Genomic DNA, 23,523 nt, shown 5'->3' with positions numbered 1-23,523 from the left:
ATTTATTCATTTCATGACGTCATGACTGGACCTGATATAATCTGCACATTTTCCATTTGTTGTTGATGTTAAAATATTCCAGCTGTTGTAAAAGCTGAGTCACTCACTGGTTGAGTGACGACTGAGAAAACTCCTCAGGAACAACATGAATCTCCAGCAACCATAAATGATTGTGTCTCGATGACTCAACATGAGACTGAACATGTTGCTGCTTTCAGACGTCGAGTCCTTCTGATGTTGATTCTGGTTGAACTGGAAGCAGCGTTTCATATGGATATCATCACGGTTATTAAATTGTTCCTAAAGAACTTCTGAACAGGAAAAGGTGGAGTAACTTTACATGTGATGGTGCAATAAATCAATCTCAGCTGTCAGGAACCCTCATCATGACTGTTTTAGATGCATTTATTTGTTGCTGATGTTACAGGACCAAGAATGACACGAAGCTCACTCTGGTGCAACACATTTAATATCCTGTAAATATATGAAAATACATGAGGTCAGGTGAGAAGCGCTCTCTGTTCTGATGACACGTCGCTCATCACGTCCTGACGGCTTTCTTCTGCTCTACTTATCAGAATCAGAACCGTTTATTGCCATGGTATGTTGAACAAACAAGGAATTTGACATGACGGGAGGTGCAAATATTTAACAATCAACAACAATCAGTGCAAGTAGCGAGCCTGAAGACCCAGACTTGGTGGACTCTCAGGCCGAGCCGCTTGACCTCTCCCTCCCTAAACATATCGCAGCAGCATTGGAAACCACCACGCCTCCCGCCAAGCAGCAGGAACATCCGCTGAACCTGACCTGCCTGAGGAAGGAGCAGCTGGAGGGTCGAACCATCTACGTCACCACGCCTCAGACCGGAAGACCTGTTAGCATCCTCACTGCCGCACAGCTGCCCACGTTAGTGGCCATCGCTGGTCATGGAAGGGTGAGCTTTCTCAGCGCCATCAACACCACGACCAAACGCACCATCCTCATTCCAGAGTTCACCTACGTCACTACGGCCGGCAGCACCACTGGAGCCCAGACTGTCCCTCTGAACGGTCTCAAGGTTGGTCATGTGATACATTATGTCGACCGAACAATATTTCCTCTGTGGGCCAATTTATTTTCATTTCTTATGACCAAGTTCTAATATCTATTCTACGACTACTACTCTGACCACAACGCAAATACGGACAAAAGAACCAGGGAGGGGTCAGGCAGCGCCAAGGCCACAGAGGAAGTGGTGACAAACGGCAAATAAAAGAGAGAAGATCTCTCATAGCTCCAATGCCTCGGTTATTGAAGTTGAGTTAATTAACTCAAGACAAAACGGTTGTTTTTCTTGTGGACATGTGTTATTACAAGTACAGATTATGAAGCAGAACTCTCCCATCAACTTGGTGGAGTTCCTGAGACATCCCATGTTGTTTTGTTGTTTTTCATCTGGTCAGGCTCCACCTCGTCCCGGCCGAGGTTCCAGAAACACGGGCGCCCGTTCTTACCGAGCTTCTCCTTCTTTTGGTCGACTTTAGTAGTGAGTCAGTGTTTCAGTGTTATCAGCTTGTACATGAAGTCATACTGTACGTGAAGGAACAGGGCTGTTCCCTGCTCCACCCCAACGCCTCCAGCCTTATGCAAGACCTGTGTGCTGTTAAAGTGTTATTTTTTCACAATTACTAAAAGATACTTCCCATGAAAGGTGCCATATAAATAACGTTGAGATAAAATCGATTCAAATATGTTTGAGGCATACATAGTGTATCTCTTTACAAAATGCTTCTGGTCCTGATATCTATAAATACATGTTTTAAGACTTGTTGTTAATGAATAATCTTCAGTTAGTTGACAGTCTTAGTTGCTCAATAGTTCATAAATGCTTAAAACAAACAGTTCTGTGAAGGCAGATTGAAATATACAAAGCTAAAACATGCAGGGGATGTTCTGGATGTTGATGTGTCTCTTTATGTGCGTCAGTCAGGCCTGGCAGACCTTGAATCGTGTCTTTAATAATTCGGCCCATTTATTAACAGAACGTGATCTCAGCTCTTTAAAAATACACGTTGACAGTTGTCATGACATTTTTCCATTTCTCCTGGTGCGCTCGGGTCTCTCTTGGAAAATACATCTTGATCTCAATGAGATTATTCAATAAAGGTTATAATCTGTGTGTTGTTTTTAAGTGCAAAGGGTCTGTGATGCTCAGTGGAAGCAGGTTTGTTTTGCTGAGAAGAAAACGGTCAAAAACAGAAGCAGAGAGTTCCTCCTGAAGCTGCAACATGAAGGTCTGTCACCGGGTGGTGCTAGAAGACCAACAAACACACATTTACAAAACCAGAGAGAATCAAAGTCTGTAGACCACAATGTATTGAGAGCAAAAACCAGCACTTCATAAATAACTGAGTTATGACCTTTGATTATTAATCTGTCCTCTGAGTGCTGAGGAGGATTTGGAGTTCTGTCCAAATTTACATTCATGAAATCCTCAATTGTTTTTTCTCTCTTGTGAAAATGACAGATTATCTGCTCGGCTGATTTCAGTGTGCAAACGTTATTATGTGCAATTAGAGTATGAATCAATGATATGATAGTGAGGGGGGGGGGGGGGGGGGGATGAGAAGACAAAGCGGTCCAAGACAATCAGAGTTACCTTTTCATTTGTCTGTATTCCCTTTTTACATGTGACGTGAGTACAAGATGTGATGCATTATATATCATGTTGTGATGTGATACTCAGTTATGTAAATTAACTAGTTCACCTAAATTGAGCAAAAGCTTCTTGGTAACATTGGTAACATTAAAACAATTACTTTTTGTATTACAACTTTTCTGAAAATCTGTTTAAAAATATAATGAGGCATTATCTTAATGTTCATCTCAAATATGTGCTAAATTGCATACATTTCCCAAAAAGAGCAACTGGAAGTTACACACATTTTGAAGACACTACAGGTGAGTAGGGTACAAAGAATTAACTAATAGATATCACCATGAAACTTCTCCAGTTGATGCAAGGTTTCTGAAATGTTATGTTTAAATATGCAAATGAGGCATTATGTAATGGTAACTTTTGGTGATAAAGTAGAACTCTACACACCCAAATAGACAAAGTAGTGAAATAAACACCTAGATGTTCATCTTCAGCGACAACAACACATTCAGCTCATCTACAAACCAAACGGGTCGGCGTCTGCTGGAGCGAAACAAAGCACGAGAGCTGCAATAAATGGCAGTAATTAAAGCTCATTTCACGCCGCTGCAGTCTATGATTCTGCACATGCGAAGCAATTTTTTCAAAATGAGTCGGGATGCTCAGAAGCACATCACAGCTGTCCATCAAAGCAGAACCTTTCTGGCCACCGATCTGCAACACTGATGCAATGAAGATTATTGACTCGAGTCATAAAATAAGAATGACGTGACCTTAAACCCAGCGGTTCACAGATGTTCTGTGCATTTAAATGTAAAATAAAACATTTCAATTCAGACTTTAAGTGACCAGGGTTTTTCCTCAGATTCTTTACTTTTGAGAGGTGTTCTACAGCCAAGCACCAAACTCTCTCTGAACCAGGGTTGACCTCTAACCCGACCTGGTGATGTGGACGTTTTGGGGGTCTTATGCCTGGCGATAGCCATGGCCGGAGGCATTATGTCTTCCTGTTGTTCATCCGTCTGGTCCTTGAACGCAACGCCTGGAGGGAAACTTTTCAAATTTGGCACAAACTCAAGGAGGAACTGTGACCTTTTTGGCTAAAACTTAATATAATAATTATGGCAATTTCACACATATGTCAAATAGGATCAAATAAAGTGATGACATTTCTGACTGTTTGGGTGGAGGCATACGTCTGCGGGGCGGTGATTCTAGTTTTGTTTTTATTCATCTGTAAAATGTCATTTCAAAGGTGCGATGAACAAAGTTTGAATTTCATGTGTTCCTCTGACTAACAAGTATTGTTCATAGGAGCTGTAATCTGTACGATTGTCACTCTGTGTAAACTAAATGAACTTCAGATATTTAAGCATTTCTAAAGGCACTTTAAACTGAAATCACTCTCCATTAAATAAAACAAAACTCACACAAGTAGAATATCTTATTTTAGTTGATTGTTGGATGTTAACATGTTTCACAACAATATGTGAAAAGTTAAATATGACAACTCACCCTGTCGTGATATTAGGTTATGTAAATCCCTTCACCAAATGAATTCACTATTTTTATATATTATTTCATGTCAGTGTAATAAATCCTCTTTATTGACTAAGTGCACAAACAGAATGTTGGTTGTAAGAAGCGACACGTGATATAAAACTCTGCTCATTTCTCTGTGACTAAGATGTTTTAGTGAGGACAGTTTAAAGGACAGAGACTGACTGACTAATGTTCTTCTGCTCTAAACATGAACTCTGTACTTTGTGGTGTTTCAGGAGGAAAACTGACTCAGTTATTCTCTCATATTAGATTCACATTTTCTCCATCAGCTTTGTATGAAACCCTTTAATCTGTTATAGAAAATAAACATAATTTCACTTAAAGAAATCTTTACAAAGAGTGCTGAGAACTAAATCTCTTTGATAAAAGAAGCTCTGGTGATTTCTCTCTTTAAGAGCCATGCAGTGGAAGAGAAACAACAACTAACAAATACATCAATACTAATATTTATCAAACATTTAAACCTCAGAGCAGTTTACATTTTCATGAAGAGAAATATCAGTTCAGGTCAACAAAGATCATCATGAGCAGTGATAGCCTCCATGGCTAAACAGACACAGGAAGGAGCTCCACCTAAAGACACTCAAACATTTACACAACAATAATGGGAAGATGTCAAAGTACCGCCCACAATGTTTGATTGACAGCTGAAGAAAAATTAAGTGACAATGATGGAGACAAAATGTTTCAGGATTAAAACACAAAAATTAATTTGCTGTTCCTTAAATCACTTCTGACTATTTTAGTTTACAGAACTCAGCAGTGTTTGCATCAGAATGAATCCAAAGTCCAGCATAGAGAGGCTGAGTGAATGTGGTCTGGACTCTGTGGAGGAGAGTCATGGTTTCAGAGACGCTGTAGAAAGACAGAATACCTGCTCTGTGATCCAGGTACACTCCTACTCTGGAGGACTGAGGACCAGAGACGGGAGTTTGGATATTGTTGTAATAAAATGTAAAACTGTTTTTGTTACAATCTAACGCCCAAGATTTGTCATTCCATCCAAACACACTTTCATTAGAGCTCCCTGTTCTGATGATATTCTTGTATGCGACTGCTACATAAACTACTCCTCTCCACTCCACCTCCCAGTAACAACGTCCAGTCAGACTCTCTCTACTCAGGACCTGACGACATGAAGTGAATCTGTCTGGGTGACTAGAATAAGACTGTTGTTTTCTCATTAATTTTGCTTTTCTGTTCCCCTCAGATAATAACAGCCATGTGTTTGCTGTGTTTGGATCCAGTGTGATTTCACTTGAATATCTTAAGAACTCAGCTCTGGTCTTGGGCTCTGCTTGTGAAGGTGACAGTAAAACGTCCACTTCAGTCACTGCCAGTGAGACGTTTGTCCACTTCTCTCTCAGAACGTCCTGTAGTTTATCTCTGACTTCTGACACAGCCGCCGTCACGTCCTCAAAGTAGCTCAGAGGACGGATATCGATGCCGGACGAGTCTGTAGGTTCTCTGAGTGGTGACAGTGAGGGGTAGTTGTGTAGAAACTGGTTGTGATCCTCTGTGTGTGAGAGCAGCTTCAGCTCAGCGTCTTTCCTCTTCAGCTCAGAGATCTCCTGCTCCAGCTTCTCCTGAAGCTCTTTGACTCGACTCACTTCACTTTTCTGCTGGGATCTGACCTGCTGCTTCACATCGGAGCTTCTTTTCTCCATGAGACGGATCAGCTCGGTGAAGATCTTCTCACTGTCCTTCACCGCTTCGTCGGCAGAGCGATTGACGGCCTCCACCTCCTGTTGAAGCAGCTTCACGTCTTTCTCTCTGTCCTGGATTCTCTGCTGGATGTTTAGTCGACTCACCTCCAGCTCTCTCTGCCTCTCAGTCCTTTCTGCTGCAGCTGAGACTGTGTCGTGGCCTTTGTGTTCATCCACAGAGCAGAGGTAACAGATACACTGCTGATCAGTACGACAGAACATCTTCATCACCTCATCGTGATGAGAGCAGATGTTCTCCTGGAGCTTCTTGGAGGGGTCCACCAGCTTGTGTTTCTCAAAGACAGGGGATTCATAATGAGGCTGGAGGTGTTTCTCACAATAAGAGGCCAGACAGACGAGACAGGACTTGATGGCTTTCCGTTTCCTCCCAGTGCAGACATCACAGGACACATCTTCAGGTCCAGCATAGCAGTGATCAGCAGGAGCAGCTTGGAGTCCAGTCTTCTTCAGCTCCTCCACTAAAACTGCTAACATGGTGTTTTTCAGCAGGACAGGCCTCGGTGAGAAGGTCTGCCTACACTGAGGGCAGCTGTGGAGTTTCTTCCCATCCTCTTCATCCCAGTGTGTTTTAATACAGTTCATGCAGTAGCTGTGTCCACAGGGAGTAGCCACCGGATCCTTCAGTAGATCCAGACAGATGGAACAAGAGATGATTTCCCGATCCAGCTGAACTCCTTTCTGCGCCATTTCACCTCTCAGTAACAACGACCGTCTTAGTTTCACTTCACTAGAAGCGACTCTGCTTTCACTTCTGATCTGAACAACATGTGTTTGTTCAGTGAATGGAGGCTGTCAGCTCTATCGCTTCACCACCATGTTGGTTACACCCATCTTTAAAACTGTAGATCTGAAGGGGAGGGAACAAGGAGATATGTGGACAGAGTGGAGCCGGCTGTGTTTGAGAGCAGGAGGAAGAAGGAGGGGTTATCAAGCTGTGGCTTCATTCCAGGAAGAGGAGCAGTGCTGTGAATGTGAACTTTGTTTCCTCGTTTACAAACAGAGCCTCGGTTAAAACCTGCTCCACGTTTGAAAACATTTCATTTCTTTAGTTGTTAAATATTTCTTGTCTCCTCAGAGGAAGAGTTATAGACAAACATGAAGCCATCAAAAGACTAATTCTGTTCAGTTTTCTTTCACTGCTTAAAAACAGCTGGCTGACAAAAGAGTTATCAAATTAAACTAATATGAAACATTTAAATTGTCGTATAATACCTTTCTCTCATATTTAATGATCAACTTTTAAACATTTGTCTCAAAAGAGTTGAGTTTCAAGATATGATTCTGATGCAAAGCAGCGTTTCAAGATTCACATTTATTCATTTCATGACGTCATGACTGGACCTGATATAATCTGCACATTTTCCATTTGTTGTTGATGTTAAAATATTCCAGCTGTTGTAAAAGCTGAGTCACTCACTGGTTGAGTGACGACTGAGAAAACTCCTCAGGAACAACATGAATCTCCAGCAACCATAAACTGGTGGACAGGAATGAGGAGGACTTTCCTCAAAAACAATGCATGGACTCATATAACAACAATGTCTCTCAATGATCACTTCTGACCCACTAGAAGTGGTTTACTCTGCAGAGAGAGAGCGTCAACCTCTAAATAAACTGAGCCACCAGGTGTCAGATAGAAATGGTGCATCCAAGAGGAAGCTATGAAAATGGCGGACACACAGCGGGGCGAGACGCCGAGCGGACAAAGCTCGTTCTGACATGAGAGTGAATCAGGGTTTGTCTTTCACATGCTGTTGAGCCGGGGAGGAGGGGCCAACTGTTAACGCTGTGTTTCACAAACCGACAAACATCAGAATAACTTCTTCCACTACTGGTTATGGAGTAATAATTTATGGGGATGTTTTTATTATCAAGTCTAACTTTTCATCTTTTTTTGTAATTTTTTTTTTTTGCTACCTGAAATGGGCTCCGTGAATAGTAATATGATTGTCTTAAAATTAAAGTCTATGCTGCTTTACTGTGTACAGTGACCATAAACTACATCTCCCACAATGCATGTCGATTTAGTGACCCGCGAAATGACGGAATCCTGCCGCTAGACAGCCGTTTTTCCACATCTCCGTTTAATTTTGTCAGTTTATTTCACACTGTGACGGTGAAGGTAAACCGTGTAATTACTCCGTGGTTCACATGTGTGCTGAACCGTGAGGGGGGACAACGACCCGTTACACCATTATTATTCACTCACTTCATCAACGTGGTGTCTGTGTGCCGACAGTAAAACTAACAGGTGGACAGGAGAGGCAACAATCCGTAAAGAGGTTGACCAACAAGTCATTGAGTTGAAAAAGATCGACAAATAATCCCAAAATGTCCAAGAAGAGAACAATTGATGCAGAGGGAAGAACATGTAATGAAAGATGTGAAAGTGAAAACATGTTTGTGCTTCAAGGAGATAAACCGGTCTGTCTTCTGTGTTATGAGGCAGTGTCGCTGATGAAGGACACCAAACACGGAGCCAAGAATGCTGAATTTAGCCTCCAAGAAACACGTAAAACTGTCCAAGAATTAAAAGGCAGACTGAAATCACAGCATATATTTCCAAAAGTAACATCCACAAATGATGCAGCAAAGTGTTTTCAGAGGGTGATTGAAGCAGTGCAGGCTAAAGGTGTGTGAGCAGGTGAGCTGCGACCAGGTACAGACTTTTAAAAATGTCGGTTTGTGCAGAAACACCTTCGCAGACCGAGTTCAGGAACTAGCAGGCAATCTAACAACACAGCTAGCTAAGAGACGAGCGGTTACTCGTCTTCTTCATTAGCTGTTGATGAAAGCACAGACAACACGGACACATCGTCCATCATCTCTCAGGGTTCATGAGAGGCTGAAGGCGGACTGGACCGTCAGAGAGGAGCTCGAGGATGGAGCTCACGTGCGGGACGACGACGGGGAGGAACGTTAGTGATGCAGAGAGGTGACAAACATAGCTTTGAACAAAGTTCATGTGATAACTTGTGTTTGATGATATTTGTCTTTAAATGTTTGATCTTTGATAGAGTCATGTGGGTTTCTTAACCCTAAATTAAAATGATTTAAGTTATAATAACAGAAATGTGCTTGAATATATTTTTACATTTATTTAACTTGTACAACATTTTTACACTTGAAGAAACAATAATCAAATGCAGAGACAGTTATTTAACAATATGTTAGAGTAACTAAATACATGTAACTACTCCTATTTGAGGATAGGTCGGTGCTGGTTGAGGGCAGGAGATTCATAATGTTCTCTAATAGTTATAATCGTATCATTAAAGAAGTTCATGAAGTCACTACTACTGAGGTCTACAGGAATACACGGCTCAACAGAGCTGTGACTCTGTCAGCCTGGCTACAGTGCTGAAGAGAAACCTGCTTGTTCTCATGTTTCTCTATGAATGATGAGTAATAAGCTGCTCTGGCATCACGGAGGGCCTTCTTATGTGTTTTAAAGACTGTCTCGACAAACCGGTGGAACCCCATATCCTTTCAAGTTTTCACAATGTTTGAGAGTTATCCCATGGAGCGAACGTCCTTTGTTTTATTATCATTATTGTTTAGAGGAGCAACAGAGTCTAGTTTCATTCTCAGTGAGCCAGCAGCACTATCGACAAGATGATCCATCTGAGACGGACTAAAGTTATCACAGGAGTCCTCTGTTATATTGAGACATGGTGTTGAGTTCAATACAGATGGAATCACTTCTTTAACTTTAGCTGCAGCACTATCAGATAGACCTCTAGTGTTAAACTGTTGCCTCATGGCGTACACTCCGGTAGCAAGAATCCCAACAATATTAGGTAATGGTCCGATAAAAGAGGGTTCTGTGGAAAGAATATTAAATGTTCTATTTTAATGCCATAAGTCAGAACAAGGTCGAGGGTTAAAACAGTGAGTGTGTTTCTGTACACTCACTGTTAGATTAGATTAGCTTCTGTCAATCAGTACTAAGGCAATCATTATCAACATCCACATGAATGTTAAAGTCTCCTACAATAACTACTTTATCTGTTTTAAGGACTAAACTTGATCAGAACTCTGAAAATTCAGATAGGAATTCAGAATACAGACCTGGGGTGCGGTGCACTAAAACAAATATAGTTGGCTGTAGTGTTTTCCAGGTTGGGTGTGAAACATTAAGAACAAGGCTTTCAAATGAGTTATTTAATTTAGGCTTAGGTTTAGGTTTAATAATAGGCTTGAGTCAAAGATGGCTGCTACTCCACCTCCTCTGTCTGCTCGAGGGATGTGAGTATGAATATGACTTGGAGGAGTTGATTCATTTAGGCGACACATTCTTCATGACACAGCCAGGTTTTAGTATATTAACTCATTTACTAATACAGCTTTAGATGACAGAGATCTGATATTTAAGAGTCCATATTTAATTATCTTACTTTGTTGCACTGTTGTGTTAGTGGTGTTAACTTTTATCAGGTTATTTTGTATAACTCCTCTTGTGTTCACTTTTGATTTAGTTAATTTAAGTGTCCATGGGGCAGACAGTCTCTGTAGGGTTTTGGGAGGGTAACTGAACTAGTGAAGCGCAGAGAAGTGTGTAAGACTGCAACTCTGCTTCCTGGTCTGAACTCTGGGTTGTCATGGATCAGGTCCACTAATGAACTGGGTCAGATTCTTAGAAACGAGATCCGCTCCATCCAAAGTGAGATGAATGCCGTCTCTCCTAATCAGACCAGGTTTTACCCAGAAAGTCTGCCAATGATCTACGAAGCCCTCATTGTTTGCTGGACATCACCTCGACAGCCAGACAGAGAGATGACATGCAGCTCAACATGTCATCACTGGTCAGGTTTGTGAGGGGCCAAAGAGAACTACAGAGTCCCACATTGTTTTAGCGTATGTGCACACCGACTCCACATGAACTTTAGTGACCTCTGAGTGGCGTAATCAGGAGTCATTACCGCCGACAGGAATTACAATCTTACTGTATTCATGCTTATCCTTAGTCAGCAGGTTTAAATATGATTCAGTGGAACACATGTGACTGTGGCCTCTGGTTTCACTAACTTCACGTTTATCAGAATGGAGCTGCTGATAACCAGAGTTGGTTTCTCAGCGGGAGTGTTGCTGAGTGGGGAGAACCGGTTAGAAACGTGAAGTGGTTGGTGGTGAACCGGGGGCTTCTGCTTAGACTCATGCTTCCTTTGGACTCAGCCTTCCTTCCGACTGAGCCTCGTTGCTGCTCGGGGGACATTACAGGGGGGGGGGGGGGGGGGGGGGGGGGGGCTTTGCTGCTAAGCTAAAGTATGGTAGCTAACGCTAGCAGATCTGAACAACGTGTAAACAACTGTTGGATTAAGAAGAAGTCGCTAAAAGAGGGAGAGAGGTATGAGTGATTAAATGTTTAGATGTGCAGCAGGTAATTAACCGCTTGTACTGAAGAATATCACACAATTAATTTAGTTTAGCTGAAGCTGTTAAAAGTACGCTATCAGATAACAGAGACAAGGTGACAGATAAACACTGAACCAACATGACCTCATTCTGACCTTTCATCAGTATCTGTTGTCTCATGTGTGTGAGGAGGACTCAATGCAACTTCTTCACACCCAAACTTCACCAAATTAATTCACTATCTTTATATATTATTTCATGTCTGTGTAATAAATCCTCTTTATTGACTAAGTGCACAAACAGAATGTTGGTTGTAAGAAGCGACATGTGATATAAAACTCTGCTCATTTCTCTGTGACTAAGATGTTTCAGTGAGGACAGTTTAAAGGACAGAGACTGACTGACTAATGTTCTTCTGCTCTAAACATGAACTCTGTACTTTGTGGTGTTTCAGGAGGAAAACTGACTCAGTTATTCTCTCATATTAGTTTCACATTTTCTCCATCAGCTTTGTATGAAACCCTGTAAATAAGACAAGAAGAAAAGACTTTGTTCATTCTTGAATCAAGAAATACTTTATTCATCATGTAAACCTTCAGTTTGTTCACATCCCATCAGTAAAGTCTGTTCAATGACTCTTGTTCAATGATTTCATGAACACATTCACTTCATCCTCATCATCAATTTGTTTGACCAGAATCTCAGTTATGTAAAGAGAATAATGAATGATTTACTTATTGATTATGATTATAATAATTAGTTATATAATACATCATAGTACCTCTTTTGTACAACGATTAAGAAAACAACAAGAACAACATTTAATCTGATATAGAAAATAAACATAATTTCACTTAAAGAAATCTTTACAAAGAGTGCTGAGAACTAAATCTCTTTGATAAAAGAAGCTCTGGTGATTTCTCTCTTTAAGAGCCATGCAGTGGAAGAGAAACAACAACTAACAAATACATCAATACTAATATTTATCAAACATTTAAACCTCAGAGCAGTTTACATTTTCATGAAGAGAAATATCAGTTCAGGTCAACAAAGATCATCATGAGCAGTGATAGCCTCCATGGCTAAACAGACACAGGAAGGAGCTCCACCTAAAGACACTCAAACATTTACACAACAATAATGAGAAGATGTCAAAGCACCGCCCACCATGTTTGATTGACAGGTGAAGAACAATCAGCAATTAAGCGGCAATGATGGAGACAAAATGAGTTTCAGGATTAAAACACAGAAATTAATTTACTGTTCCTTAAATCACTTCTGATTATTTTAGTTTACAGAACTCAGCAGTGTTTCCAACATAACCATAAATCAAAAGTCCAGCATAGAGAGGCTGAGTGAATGTGGTCTGGACTCTGTGGAGGAGAGTCATGGTTTCAGAGACGCTGTAGAAAGACAGAATACCTGCTCTGTGATCCAGGTACACTCCTACTCTGGAGGACTGAGGACCAGAGACGGGAGTTTGGATTTTGTTGTAGAAAAATGTAAAACTGTTTTTGTTACAATCTAACGCCCAAGATTTGTCATTGTATCCAAACACACATTCATTAGAGCTCCCTGTTCTGCTGATATTCTTGTATGCGACTGCTACAAAAACTCCTGCTCCTCTCCACTCCACCTCCCAGTAACAACGTCCAGTCAGACTCTCTCTACTCAGGACCTGAAAACATGAAGTGAATCTGTCTGGGTGACTAGAATAAGACTGTTGTTCTCTCATTAATGTTGCTTTTCTGTTCCCCTCAGATAATAACAGCTGTGTCTGTGCTGTGTTTGGATCCAGTGTGATGTCACTTGAATATCTTAAGAACTCAGCTCTGGTCTTGGGCTCTGCTTGTGGATGTGACAGTAAAACGTCCACTTCAGTCACTGCCAGTGAGACGTTTGTCCACTTCTCTCTCAGAACGTCCTGTAGTTTATCTCTGACTTCTGACACAGCCGCCGTCACGTCCTCAAAGTAGCTCAGAGGACGGATATCGATGCCGGACGAGTCTGTAGGTTCTCTGAGTGGTGACAGTGAGGGGTAGTTGTGTAGAAACTGGTTGTGATCCTCTGTGTGTGAGAGCAGCTTCAGCTCAGCGTCTTTCCTCTTCAGCTCAGAGATCTCCTGCTCCAGCTTCTCCTGAAGCTCTTTGACTCGACTCACTTCACTTTTCTGCTGGGATCTGACCTGCTGCTTCACATCGGAGCTTCTTTTCTCCATGAGACGGATCAGCTCGGTGAAGATCTTCTCGCTGTCCTTCACCGCTTCGTCGGCAGAGCGATTGACGGCCTCCGCCTCCTGTTGAAGCAGCTTCACGTCTTTCTCTCTGTCCTGGATTCTCTGCTGGATGTTTAGTCGACTCACCTCCAGCTCTCTCTGCCTCTCAGTCCTTTCTGCTGCAGCTGAGACTGTGTCGTGGCCTTTGTGTTCATCCACAGAGCAGAGGTAACAGATACACTGCTGATCAGTACGGCAGAACATCTTCATCACCTCATCGTGACGAGAGCAGATGTTCTCCTGGAGCTTCTTGGAGGGGTCCACCAGCTTGTGTTTCTCAAAGGCAGGGGATTCATAATGAGGCTGGAGGTGTTGCTCACAATAAGAGATCAGACAGACGAGACAGGACTTGATGGCTTTCCGTTTCCTCCCAGTGCAGACATCACAGGACACATCTTCAGGTCCAGCATAGCAGTGATCAGCAGGAGCAGCTTGGAGTCCAGTCTTCTTCAGCTCCTCCACTAAATCTGCTAACATGGTGTTTTTCAGCAGGACAGGCCTCGGTGTGAAGGTCTGCCTACACTGAGGGCAGCTGTGGAGTTTCTTCACATCCTCTTCATCCCAGTGTCTTTTAATACAGTTCATGCAGTAGCTGTGTCCACAGGGAGTAGTCACCGGATCCTTCAGTAGATCCAGACAGATGGAACAAGAGAAGGTTTCCTGATCCAGCTGAACTCCTTTCTGCGCCATTTCACCTCTCAGTAACAACGACCGTCTGAGTTTCACTTCACTAGAAGCGACTCTGCTTTGACTTCTGATCTGAACAACATGTGTTTGTTCAGTGAATGGAGGCTGTCAGCTCTATCGCTTCACCACCATGTTGGTTACACCCATCTTTAAAACTGTAGATCTGAAGGGGAGGGAACAAGGAGATATGTGGACAGAGTGGAGCCGGCTGTGTTTGAGAGCAGGAGGAAGAAGGAGGGGTTATCAAGCTGTGGCTTCATTCCAGGAAGAGGAGCAGCGCTGTGAATGTGAACTTTGTTTCCTCATTTACAAACAGAGCCTCGGTTAAAACCTGCTCCACGTTTGAAAACATTTCATTTCTTTAGTTGTTAAACTAAGTTAGTTTCTTTTACTGCTTAAAAACAGCTGGCTGACAAAAGAGTTATCAAATTAAACTAATATGAAACATTTAAATTGTTGTATAATACCTTTCTCTCATATTTAATGATCAACTTTTAAACATTTGTCTCAAAAGAGTTGAGTTTCAAGATGTGATTCTGATGCAAAGCAGCGTTTCAAGATTCACATTTATTCATTTCATGACGTCATGACTGGACCTGATATAATCTGCACATTTTCCATTTGTTGTTGATGTTAAAATATTCCAGCTGTTGTAAAAGCCGAGTCACTCACTGGTTGAGTGACGACTGAGAAAACTCCTCAGGAACAACATGAATCTCCAGCAACCATAAATGATTGTGTCTCGATGACTCAACATGAGACTGAACATGTTGCTGCTTTCAGACGTCGAGTCCTTCTGATGTTGATTCTGGTTGAACTGGAAGCAGCGTTTCATATGGATATCATCACGGTTATTAAATTGTTCCTAAAGAACTTCTGAACAGGAAAAGGTGGAGTAACTTTACATGTGATGGTGCAATAAATAGTTGACAGTCTTAGTTGCTCAATAGTTCATAAATGCTTAAAACAAACAGTTCTGTGAAGGCAGATTGAAATATACAAAGCTAAAACATGCAGGGGATGTTCTGGATGTTGATGTGTCTCTTCATGTGTGTCAGTCAGGCCTGGCAGACCTTGATTCGTGTCTTTAATAATTCGGCCCATTTATTAACAGAACGTGATCTCAGCTCTTTAAAAATACACGTTGACAGTTGTCATGACATTTTTCCATTTCTCCTGGTGCGCTCGGGTCTCTCTTGGAAAATACATCTTGATCTCAATGAGATTATTCAATAAAGGTTATAATCTGTGTGTTGTTTTTAAGTGCAAAGAGTCTGATGCTCAGTGGAAGCAGGTTTGTTTTGCTGAGAAGAAAACGGTCAAAAACAGAAGCAGAGAGTTCCTCCTGAAGCTGCAACATGAAGGTCTGTCACCGGGTGGTGCTAGAAGACCAACAAACACACATTTACAAAACCAGAGAGAATCAAAGTCTGTAGACCACAATGTATTGAGAGCAAAAACCAGCACTTGATAAATAACTGAGTTATGACCTTTGATTATTAATCTGTCCTCTGAGTGCTGAGGAGGATTTGGAGTTCTGTCCAAATTTACATCCATGAAATCCTCAATTGTTTTTTCTCTCTTGTGAAAATGACAGATTATCTGCTCGGCTGATTTCAGTGTGCAAACGTTATTATGTGCAATTAGAGTATGAATCAATGATATGATAGTGAGGGGGGGGGGGGGGGGGGTGAGAAGACAAAGCGGTCCAAGACAATCAGAGTTACCTTTTCATTTGTCTGTATTCCCTTTTTACATGTGACGTGAGTACAAGATGTGATGCATTATATATCATGTTGTGATGTGATACTCAGTGTTACGTAAATTAACTAGTTTACCTAAATTTAGCAAAAGCTTCTTGGTAGTTCAACCTCATTCATATTTGCTTATTTTTCCATTTTTTTGTGTCATTAACTACTGAAACTACAAACAACTTTGTGCCATAAAAAGGAAAGATATATATGTATATTTGACTTTATCATTGTTTCCCTTATTGTGATTGATCATCAGGTAGCCACAATTACACACTTGACCTTTCACCTCTGTGTATGGCCTGAATGTGCAGAAGGGCAGGCGACAGCGTCATCATCTTCAGAAAGTTGTTAAGATTGTTCAAGTCAGATGATGTTAAACTGACCCCTCCTAAAATCAAACTGTGTCCCACTTTAACCAGTAGGAGGCGCTGGTGGTCTGACCTTCATGGCTCGTTGGGGGTTTGTGAGCTGCAGGTTTGTGTCTTCGCAATTTAAATCCACTTTTGTGATTTGTGAAGCGTGAATGCTGTCACCAGATGTTAAACGCTGAACGTTATGTCTTCAAGACACTACATCACGGTCACGTGACTTCACGTCGCCACCACTGAGCTAAAGAACATGTTGTAGTCTCATTTGTTCACTTGTTAACAACCGTCTTTTAAAGACATGTAGAAGACTCAAAATTAAAGAGAGGGTTTTTATTGGGAAGCTTGTGTTAACCACAGACTTTATTTCAGGCATCAAACCAAAACCCATTAAAACCACTGACTTTGAGACGGAAAACAGGAAGTGCAACAATTGGAACTCATTTCTGTGTTTTAGGTCCGTTTCCAGTCCAAACAGCATCTCCTTCAGTCGATCCTCTGTGTTAAACCCTCTGAATGTCTGTCGACCACCTTTCCCCTCATGTGTCATGTTAGGACCTCTTCTCAGGCCGTATAGGCGTACGAACTGTGTTTGATTGACATACCTCACTTTCCTACACCTTTTCCTTCTCACCATGAAACTAATGAAGTTTATTTTTAACATTAAAACAATTACTTTTTGTATTACAACTTTTCTGAAAATCTGTTTAAAAATATAATGAGGCATTATCTTAATGTTCATCTCAAATATGTGCTAAATTGCATACATTTCCCAAAAAGAGCTTCTGGAAGTTACACACATTTTGAAGACACTACAGGTGAGTAGGGTACAAAGAATTAACTAATAGATATCACCATGAAACTTCTCCAGTTGATGCAAGGTTTCTGAAATGTTATGTTTAAATATGCAAATGAGGCATTATGTAATGGTAACTTTTGGTGCTAAAGTAGAACTCTACACACCCAAATAGACAAAGTAGTGAAATAAACACCTCGATGTTCATCTTCAGCGACAACAACACATTCAGCTCATCTACAAACCAAACGGGTCGGCGTCTGCTGGAGCGAAACAAAGCACGAGAGCTGCAATAAATGGCAGTAATTAAAGCTCATTTCACGCCGCTGCAGTCTATGATTCTGCACACGCGGAGCAATTTTTTCAAAATGAGTCGGGATGCTCAGAAGCACATCACAGCTGTCCATCAAAGCAGAACCTTTCTGGCCACCGATCTGCAACACTGATGCAATGAAGATTATTGACTCGAGTCATAAAATGAGAATGACGTGACCTTAAACCCAGCGGTTCACAGATGTTCTGTGCATTTAAATGTAAAATAAAACATTTCAATTCAGACTTTAAGTGACCAGGGTTTTTCCTCAGATTCTTTTCTTTTGAGAGGTGTTCTACAGCCAAGCACCGAACTCTCTCTGAACCAGGGTTGACCTCTAACCCGACCTGGTGATGTGGACGTTTTGGGGTTCTTATGCCTGGCGATAGCCATGGCCGGAGGCATTATGTCTTCCTGTTGTTCATCCGTCCGTCTGGTCCTTGAACGCAACGCCTGGAGGGAAACTTTTCAAATTTGGCACAAACTCAAGGAGGAACTGTGACCTTTTTGGCTAAAACGTAATATAATAATTATGGCAATTTCACACATATGTCTAATAGATAAAATAAAGTGATGACATTTCTGACTGTTTGGGTGGAGGCATACGTCTGCGAGGCAGTGATTCTAGTTTTGTTTTTATTCATCTGTAAAATGTAATTTTCAAAGATGCGATGAACAAAGTTTGAATTTCATGTGTTCCTCTGACTAACAAGTATTGTTCTTTAGGAGCTGTAATCTGTACGATTGTCACTCTGTGTAAACTAAATGAACTTCAGATATTTAAGCATTTCTAAAGACACTTTAAACTGAAATCACTCTCCATTAAATAAAACAAAACTCACACAAGTAGAATATCTTATTTTAGTTGATTGTTGGATGTTAACATGTTTCACAACAATATGTGAAAAGTTAAATATGACAACTCACCCTGTCGTGATATTAGGTTATGTAAATCCCTTCACCAAATTAATTCACTATCTTCATATATTATTTCATGTCTGTGTAATAAATCCTCTTTATTGACTAAGTGCACAAACAGAACGTTGGTTGTAAGAAGCGACACGTGATATAAAACTCTGCTCATTTCTCTGTGACTAAGATGTTTTAGTGAGGACAGTTTAAAGGACAGAGACTGACTGACTAATGTTCTTCTGCTCTAAACATGAACTCTGTACTTTGTGGTGTTTCAGGAGGAAAACTGACTCAGTTATTCTCTCATATTAGTTTCACATTTTCTCCATCAGCTTTGTATGAAACCCTGTAAATAAGACAAGAAGAAAAGACTTTGTTCATTCTTGAATCAAGAAATACTTTATTCATCATGTAAACCTTCAGTTTGTTCACATCCCATCAGTAAAGTCTGTTCAATGACTCTTGTTCAATGATTTCATGAACACATTCACTTCATCCTCATCATCTATTTGTTTGACCAGAATCTCAGTTATGTAAAGAGAATAATGAATGATTTACTTATTGATTATGATTATAATAATTAGTTATATAATACATCATAGTACCTCTTTTGTTCAACGATTAAGAAAACAAGAACAACATTGAATCTGTTATAGAAAATAAACATAATTTCACTTAAAGAAATCTTTACAAAGAGTGCTGAGAACTAAATCTCTTTGATAAAAGAAGCTCTGGTGATTTCTCTCTTTAAGAGCCATGCAGTGGAAGAGAAACAACTAACAAATACATCAATACTAATATTTATCAAACATTTAAACCTCAGAGCAGTTTACATTTTCATGAAGAGAAATATCAGTTCAGGTCAACAAAGATCATCATGAGCAGTGATAGCCTCCATGACTAAACAGACACAGAAAGGAGCTCCACCTAAAGACACTCAAACATTTACACAACAATAATGAGAAGATGTCAAAGCACCGCCCACAATGTTTGATTGACAGCTGAAGAAAAATCAGCAATTAAGCGACAATGATGGAGACAAAATGAGTTTCAGGATTAAAACACAAAAATTAATTTTCTGTTCCTTAAATCACTTCTGACTATTTCAGTTTACAGAACTCAGCAGTGGCTCCATCATCACCATAAATCAAAAATCCAGCATAGAGAGGCTGAGTGAATGTGGTCTGGACTCTGTGGAGGAGAGTCATGGTTTCAGAGACGCTGTAGAAAGACAGAATACCTGCTCTGTGATCCAGGTACACTCCTACTCTGGAGGACTGAGGACCAGAGACGGGAGTGTGGATCTTGTTGTACAAAAATGTAAAACTGTTTTTGTTACAATGTAACGACCAAGATTTGTCATTGTATCCAAACACACATTCACTCAAGCGCCCTGTTCTGCTGATATTCTTGTATGCGACTGCTACATGAACTTCTCTTCCTCTCCACTCCACCTCCCAGTAACAACGTCCAGTCAGACTCTCTCTACTCAGGACCTGATGACATTTAGTGAATCTGTCTGGGTGACTAGAATAAGACTGTTCACTCATTACTGTTGCTTTTCTGTTCCCCTCAGATAATAACAGATTTGTGTTTGCTGTGTTTGGATCCAGTGTGATTTCACTTGAATATCTTAAGAACTCAGCTCTGGTCTTGGGCTCTGCTTGTGAAGGTGACAGTAAAACGTCCACTTCAGTCACTGCCAGTGAGACGTTTGTCCTCTTCTCTCTCAGAACGTCCTGTAGTTTATCTCTGACTTCTGACACAGCCGCCGTCACGTCCTCAAAGTAGCTCAGAGGACGGATATCGATGCCGGACGAGTCTGTAGGTTCTCTGAGTGGTGACAGTGAGGGGTAGTTGTGTAGAAACTGGTTGTGATCCTCTGTGTGTGAGAGCAGCTTCAGCTCAGCGTCTTTCCTCTTCAGCTCAGAGATCTCCTGCTCCAGCTTCTCCTGAAGCTGTTTGACTCGACTCACTTCACTTTTCTGCTGGGATCTGACCTGCTGCTTCACATCGGAGCTTCTTTTCTCCATGAGACGGATCAGCTCGGTGAAGATCTTCTCGCTGTCCTTCACTGCTTCGTCAGCAGAGCGATTGACGGCCTCCACCTCCTGTTGAAGCAGCTTCACGTCTTTCTCTCTGTCCTGGATTCTCTGCTGGATGTTTAGTCGACTCACCTCCAGCTCTCTCTGCCTCTCAGTGATTTCTGCTGCAGCTGAGACTGTGTCGTGGCCTTTGTGTTCCTCCATTAAGCAGAGATAACAGATACACTGCTGATCAGTACGGCAGAAAATCTTCATCACCTCATCGTGACGAGAGCAGATGTTCTCCTGGAGCTTCTTGGAGGGGTCCACCAGCTTGTGTTTCTCAAAGGCAGGGGATTCATAATGAGGCTGGAGGTGTTTCTCACAATAAGAGGCCAGACAGACGAGACAGGACTTGATGGCTTTCCGTTTCCTCCCAGTGCAGACATCACAGGACACATCTTCAGGTCCAGCATAGCAGTGATCAGCAGGAGCAGCTTGGAGTCCAGTCTTCTTCAGCTCCTCCACTAAATCTGCTAACATGGTGTTTTTCAGCAGGACAGGCCTCGGTGTGAAGGTCTGCCTACACTGAGGGCAGCTGTGGAGTTTCTTCACATCCTCTTCATCCCAGTGTCTTTTAATACAGTTCATGCAGTAGCTGTGTCCACAGGGAGTAGCCACCGGATCCTTCAGTAGATCCAGACAGATGGAACAAGAGAAGGTTTCCTGATCCAGCTGAACTCCTTTCTGCGCCATTTCACCTCTCAGTAACAACGACCGTCTGAGTTTCACTTCACTAGAAGCGACTCTGCTTTGACTTCTGATCTGAACAACATGTTTGTTCAGTGAATGGAGGCTGTCAGCTCTATCGCTTCACCACCATGTTGGTTACACCCATCTTTAAAACTGTAGATCTGAAGGGGAGGGAACAAGGAGATATGTGGACAGAGTGGAGCCGGCTGTGTTTGAGAGCAGGAGGAAGAAGGAGGGGTTATCAAGCTGTGCTTCATTCCAGGAAGAGGAGCAGCGCTGTGAATGTGAACTTTGTTTCCTCATTTACAAACAGAGCCTCGGTTAAAACCTGCTCCACGTTTGAAAACATTTCATTTCTTTAGTTGTTAAACTAAGTTAGTTTCTTTTACTGCTTAAAAACAGCTGGCTGACAAAAGAGTTATCAAATTAAACTAATATGAAACATTTAAATTGTTGTATAATACCTTTCTCTCATATTTAATGATCAACTTTTAAACATTTGTCTCAAAAGAGTTGAGTTTCAAGATGTGATTCTGATGCAAAGCAGCGTTTCAAGATTCACATTTATTCATTTCATGACGTCATGACTGGACCTGATATAATCTGCACATTTTCCATTTGTTGTTGATGTTAAAATATTCCAGCTGTTGTAAAAGCCGAGTCACTCACTGGTTGAGTGACGACTGAGAAAACTCCTCAGGAACAACATGAATCTCCAGCAACCATAAATGATTGTGTCTCGATGACTCAACATGAGACTGAACATGTTGCTGCTTTCAGACGTCGAGTCCTTCTGATGTTGATTCTGGTTGAACTGGAAGCAGCGTTTCATATGGATATCATCACGGTTATTAAATTGTTCCTAAAGAACTTCTGAACAGGAAAAGGTGGAGTAACTTTACATGTGATGGTGCAATAAATAGTTGACAGTCTTAGTTGCTCAATAGTTCATAAATGCTTAAAACAAACAGTTCTGTGAAGGCAGATTGAAATATACAAAGCTAAAACATGCAGGGGATGTTCTGGATGTTGATGTGTCTCTTTATGTGCGTCAGTCAGGCCTGGCAGACCTTGAATCGTGTCTTTAATAATTCGGCCCATTTATTAACAGAACGTGATCTCAGCTCTTTAAAAATACACGTTGACAGTTGTCATGACATTTTTCCATTTCTCCTGGTGCGCTCGGGTCTCTCTTGGAAAATACATCTTGATCTCAATGAGATGATTCAATAAAGGTTATAATCTGTGTGTTGTTTTTAAGTGCAAAGGGTCTGTGATGCTCAGTGGAAGCAGGTTTGTTTTGCTGAGAAGAAAACGGTCAAAAACAGAAGCAGAGAGTTCCTCCTGAAGCTGCAACATGAAGGTCTGTCACCGGGTGGCGCTAGAAGACCAACAAACACACATTTACAAAACCAGAGAGAATCAAAGTCTGTAGACCACAATGTATTGAGAGCAAAAACCAGCACTTCATAAATAACTGAGTTATGACCTTTGATTATTAATCTGTCCTCTGAGTGCTGAGGAGGATTTGGAGTTCTGTCCAAATTTACATTCATGAAATCCTCAATTGTTTTTTCTCTCTTGTGAAAATGACAGATTATCTGCTCGGCTGATTTCAGTGTGCAAACGTTATTATGTGCAATTAGAGTATGAATCAATGATATGATAGTGAGGGGGGGGGGGGGGGGGTGAGAAGACAAAGCGGTCCAAGACAATCAGAGTTACCTTTTCATTTGTCTGTATTCCCTTTTTACATGTGACGTGAGTACAAGATGTGATGCATTATATATCATGTTGTGATGTGATACTCAGTGTTACGTAAATTAACTAGTTTACCTAAATTTAGCAAAAGCTTCTTGGTAGTTCAACCTCATTCATATTTGCTTATTTTTCCATTTTTTTGTGTCATTAACTACTGAAACTACAAACAACTTTGTGCCATAAAAAGGAAAGATATATATGTATATTTGACTTTATCATTGTTTCCCTTATTGTGATTGATCATCAGGTAGCCACAATTACACACTTGACCTTTCACCTCTGTGTATGGCCTGAATGTGCAGAAGGGCAGGCGACAGCGTCATCATCTTCAGAAAGTTGTTAAGATTGTTCAAGTCAGATGATGTTAAACTGACCCCTCCTAAAATCAAACTGTGTCCCACTTTAACCAGTAGGAGGCGCTGGTGGTCTGACCTTCATGGCTCGTTGGGGGTTTGTGAGCTGCAGGTTTGTGTCTTCGCAATTGAAAACCACTTTTGTGATTTGTGAAGCGTGAATGCTGTCACCAGATGTTAAACGCTGAACGTTATGTCTTCAAGACACTACATCACGGTCACGTGACTTCACGTCGCCACCACT

At 41.3% G+C, this 23,523-nt stretch overlaps 3 protein-coding genes across 3 annotated transcripts; all 3 read right to left on the bottom strand.

The window, feature by feature from the left end:
- Positions 1-3,853: 3,853 nt before the first annotated feature.
- Positions 3,854-6,746, bottom strand: LOC142956377 (tripartite motif-containing protein 16-like). Its single transcript, XM_076097937.1, has one exon. The coding sequence runs from the start codon at positions 6,616-6,618 to the stop codon at positions 4,942-4,944; it is 1,677 nt and encodes a 558-aa protein (XP_075954052.1). The 5' UTR covers positions 6,619-6,746; the 3' UTR covers positions 3,854-4,941.
- A 5,088-nt stretch (positions 6,747-11,834) lies between these two features.
- LOC142956375 (tripartite motif-containing protein 16-like) lies at positions 11,835-14,444 on the bottom strand. The gene has a single exon (XM_076097935.1). It carries the CDS (start codon positions 14,249-14,251, stop codon positions 12,569-12,571), a length of 1,683 nt encoding a protein of 560 aa, XP_075954050.1. The 5' UTR covers positions 14,252-14,444; the 3' UTR covers positions 11,835-12,568.
- A 4,316-nt stretch (positions 14,445-18,760) lies between these two features.
- Positions 18,761-21,479, bottom strand: LOC142956376 (tripartite motif-containing protein 16-like). Its single transcript, XM_076097936.1, has one exon. It carries the CDS (start codon positions 21,166-21,168, stop codon positions 19,489-19,491), a length of 1,680 nt encoding a protein of 559 aa, XP_075954051.1. The 5' UTR covers positions 21,169-21,479; the 3' UTR covers positions 18,761-19,488.
- Between the last annotated feature and the right edge of the window lie 2,044 nt (positions 21,480-23,523).

This window comes from Anarhichas minor, unplaced genomic scaffold, assembly GCF_050575085.1.
Source record: "Anarhichas minor isolate MPS153535 unplaced genomic scaffold, ASM5057508v1 ptg000024l, whole genome shotgun sequence".
NCBI lineage: Eukaryota > Metazoa > Chordata > Actinopteri > Perciformes > Anarhichadidae > Anarhichas > Anarhichas minor.
The sequence above is the reverse complement of the archived record's forward strand: the minus strand, read 5'-3'. Positions and strand labels throughout refer to the sequence as shown.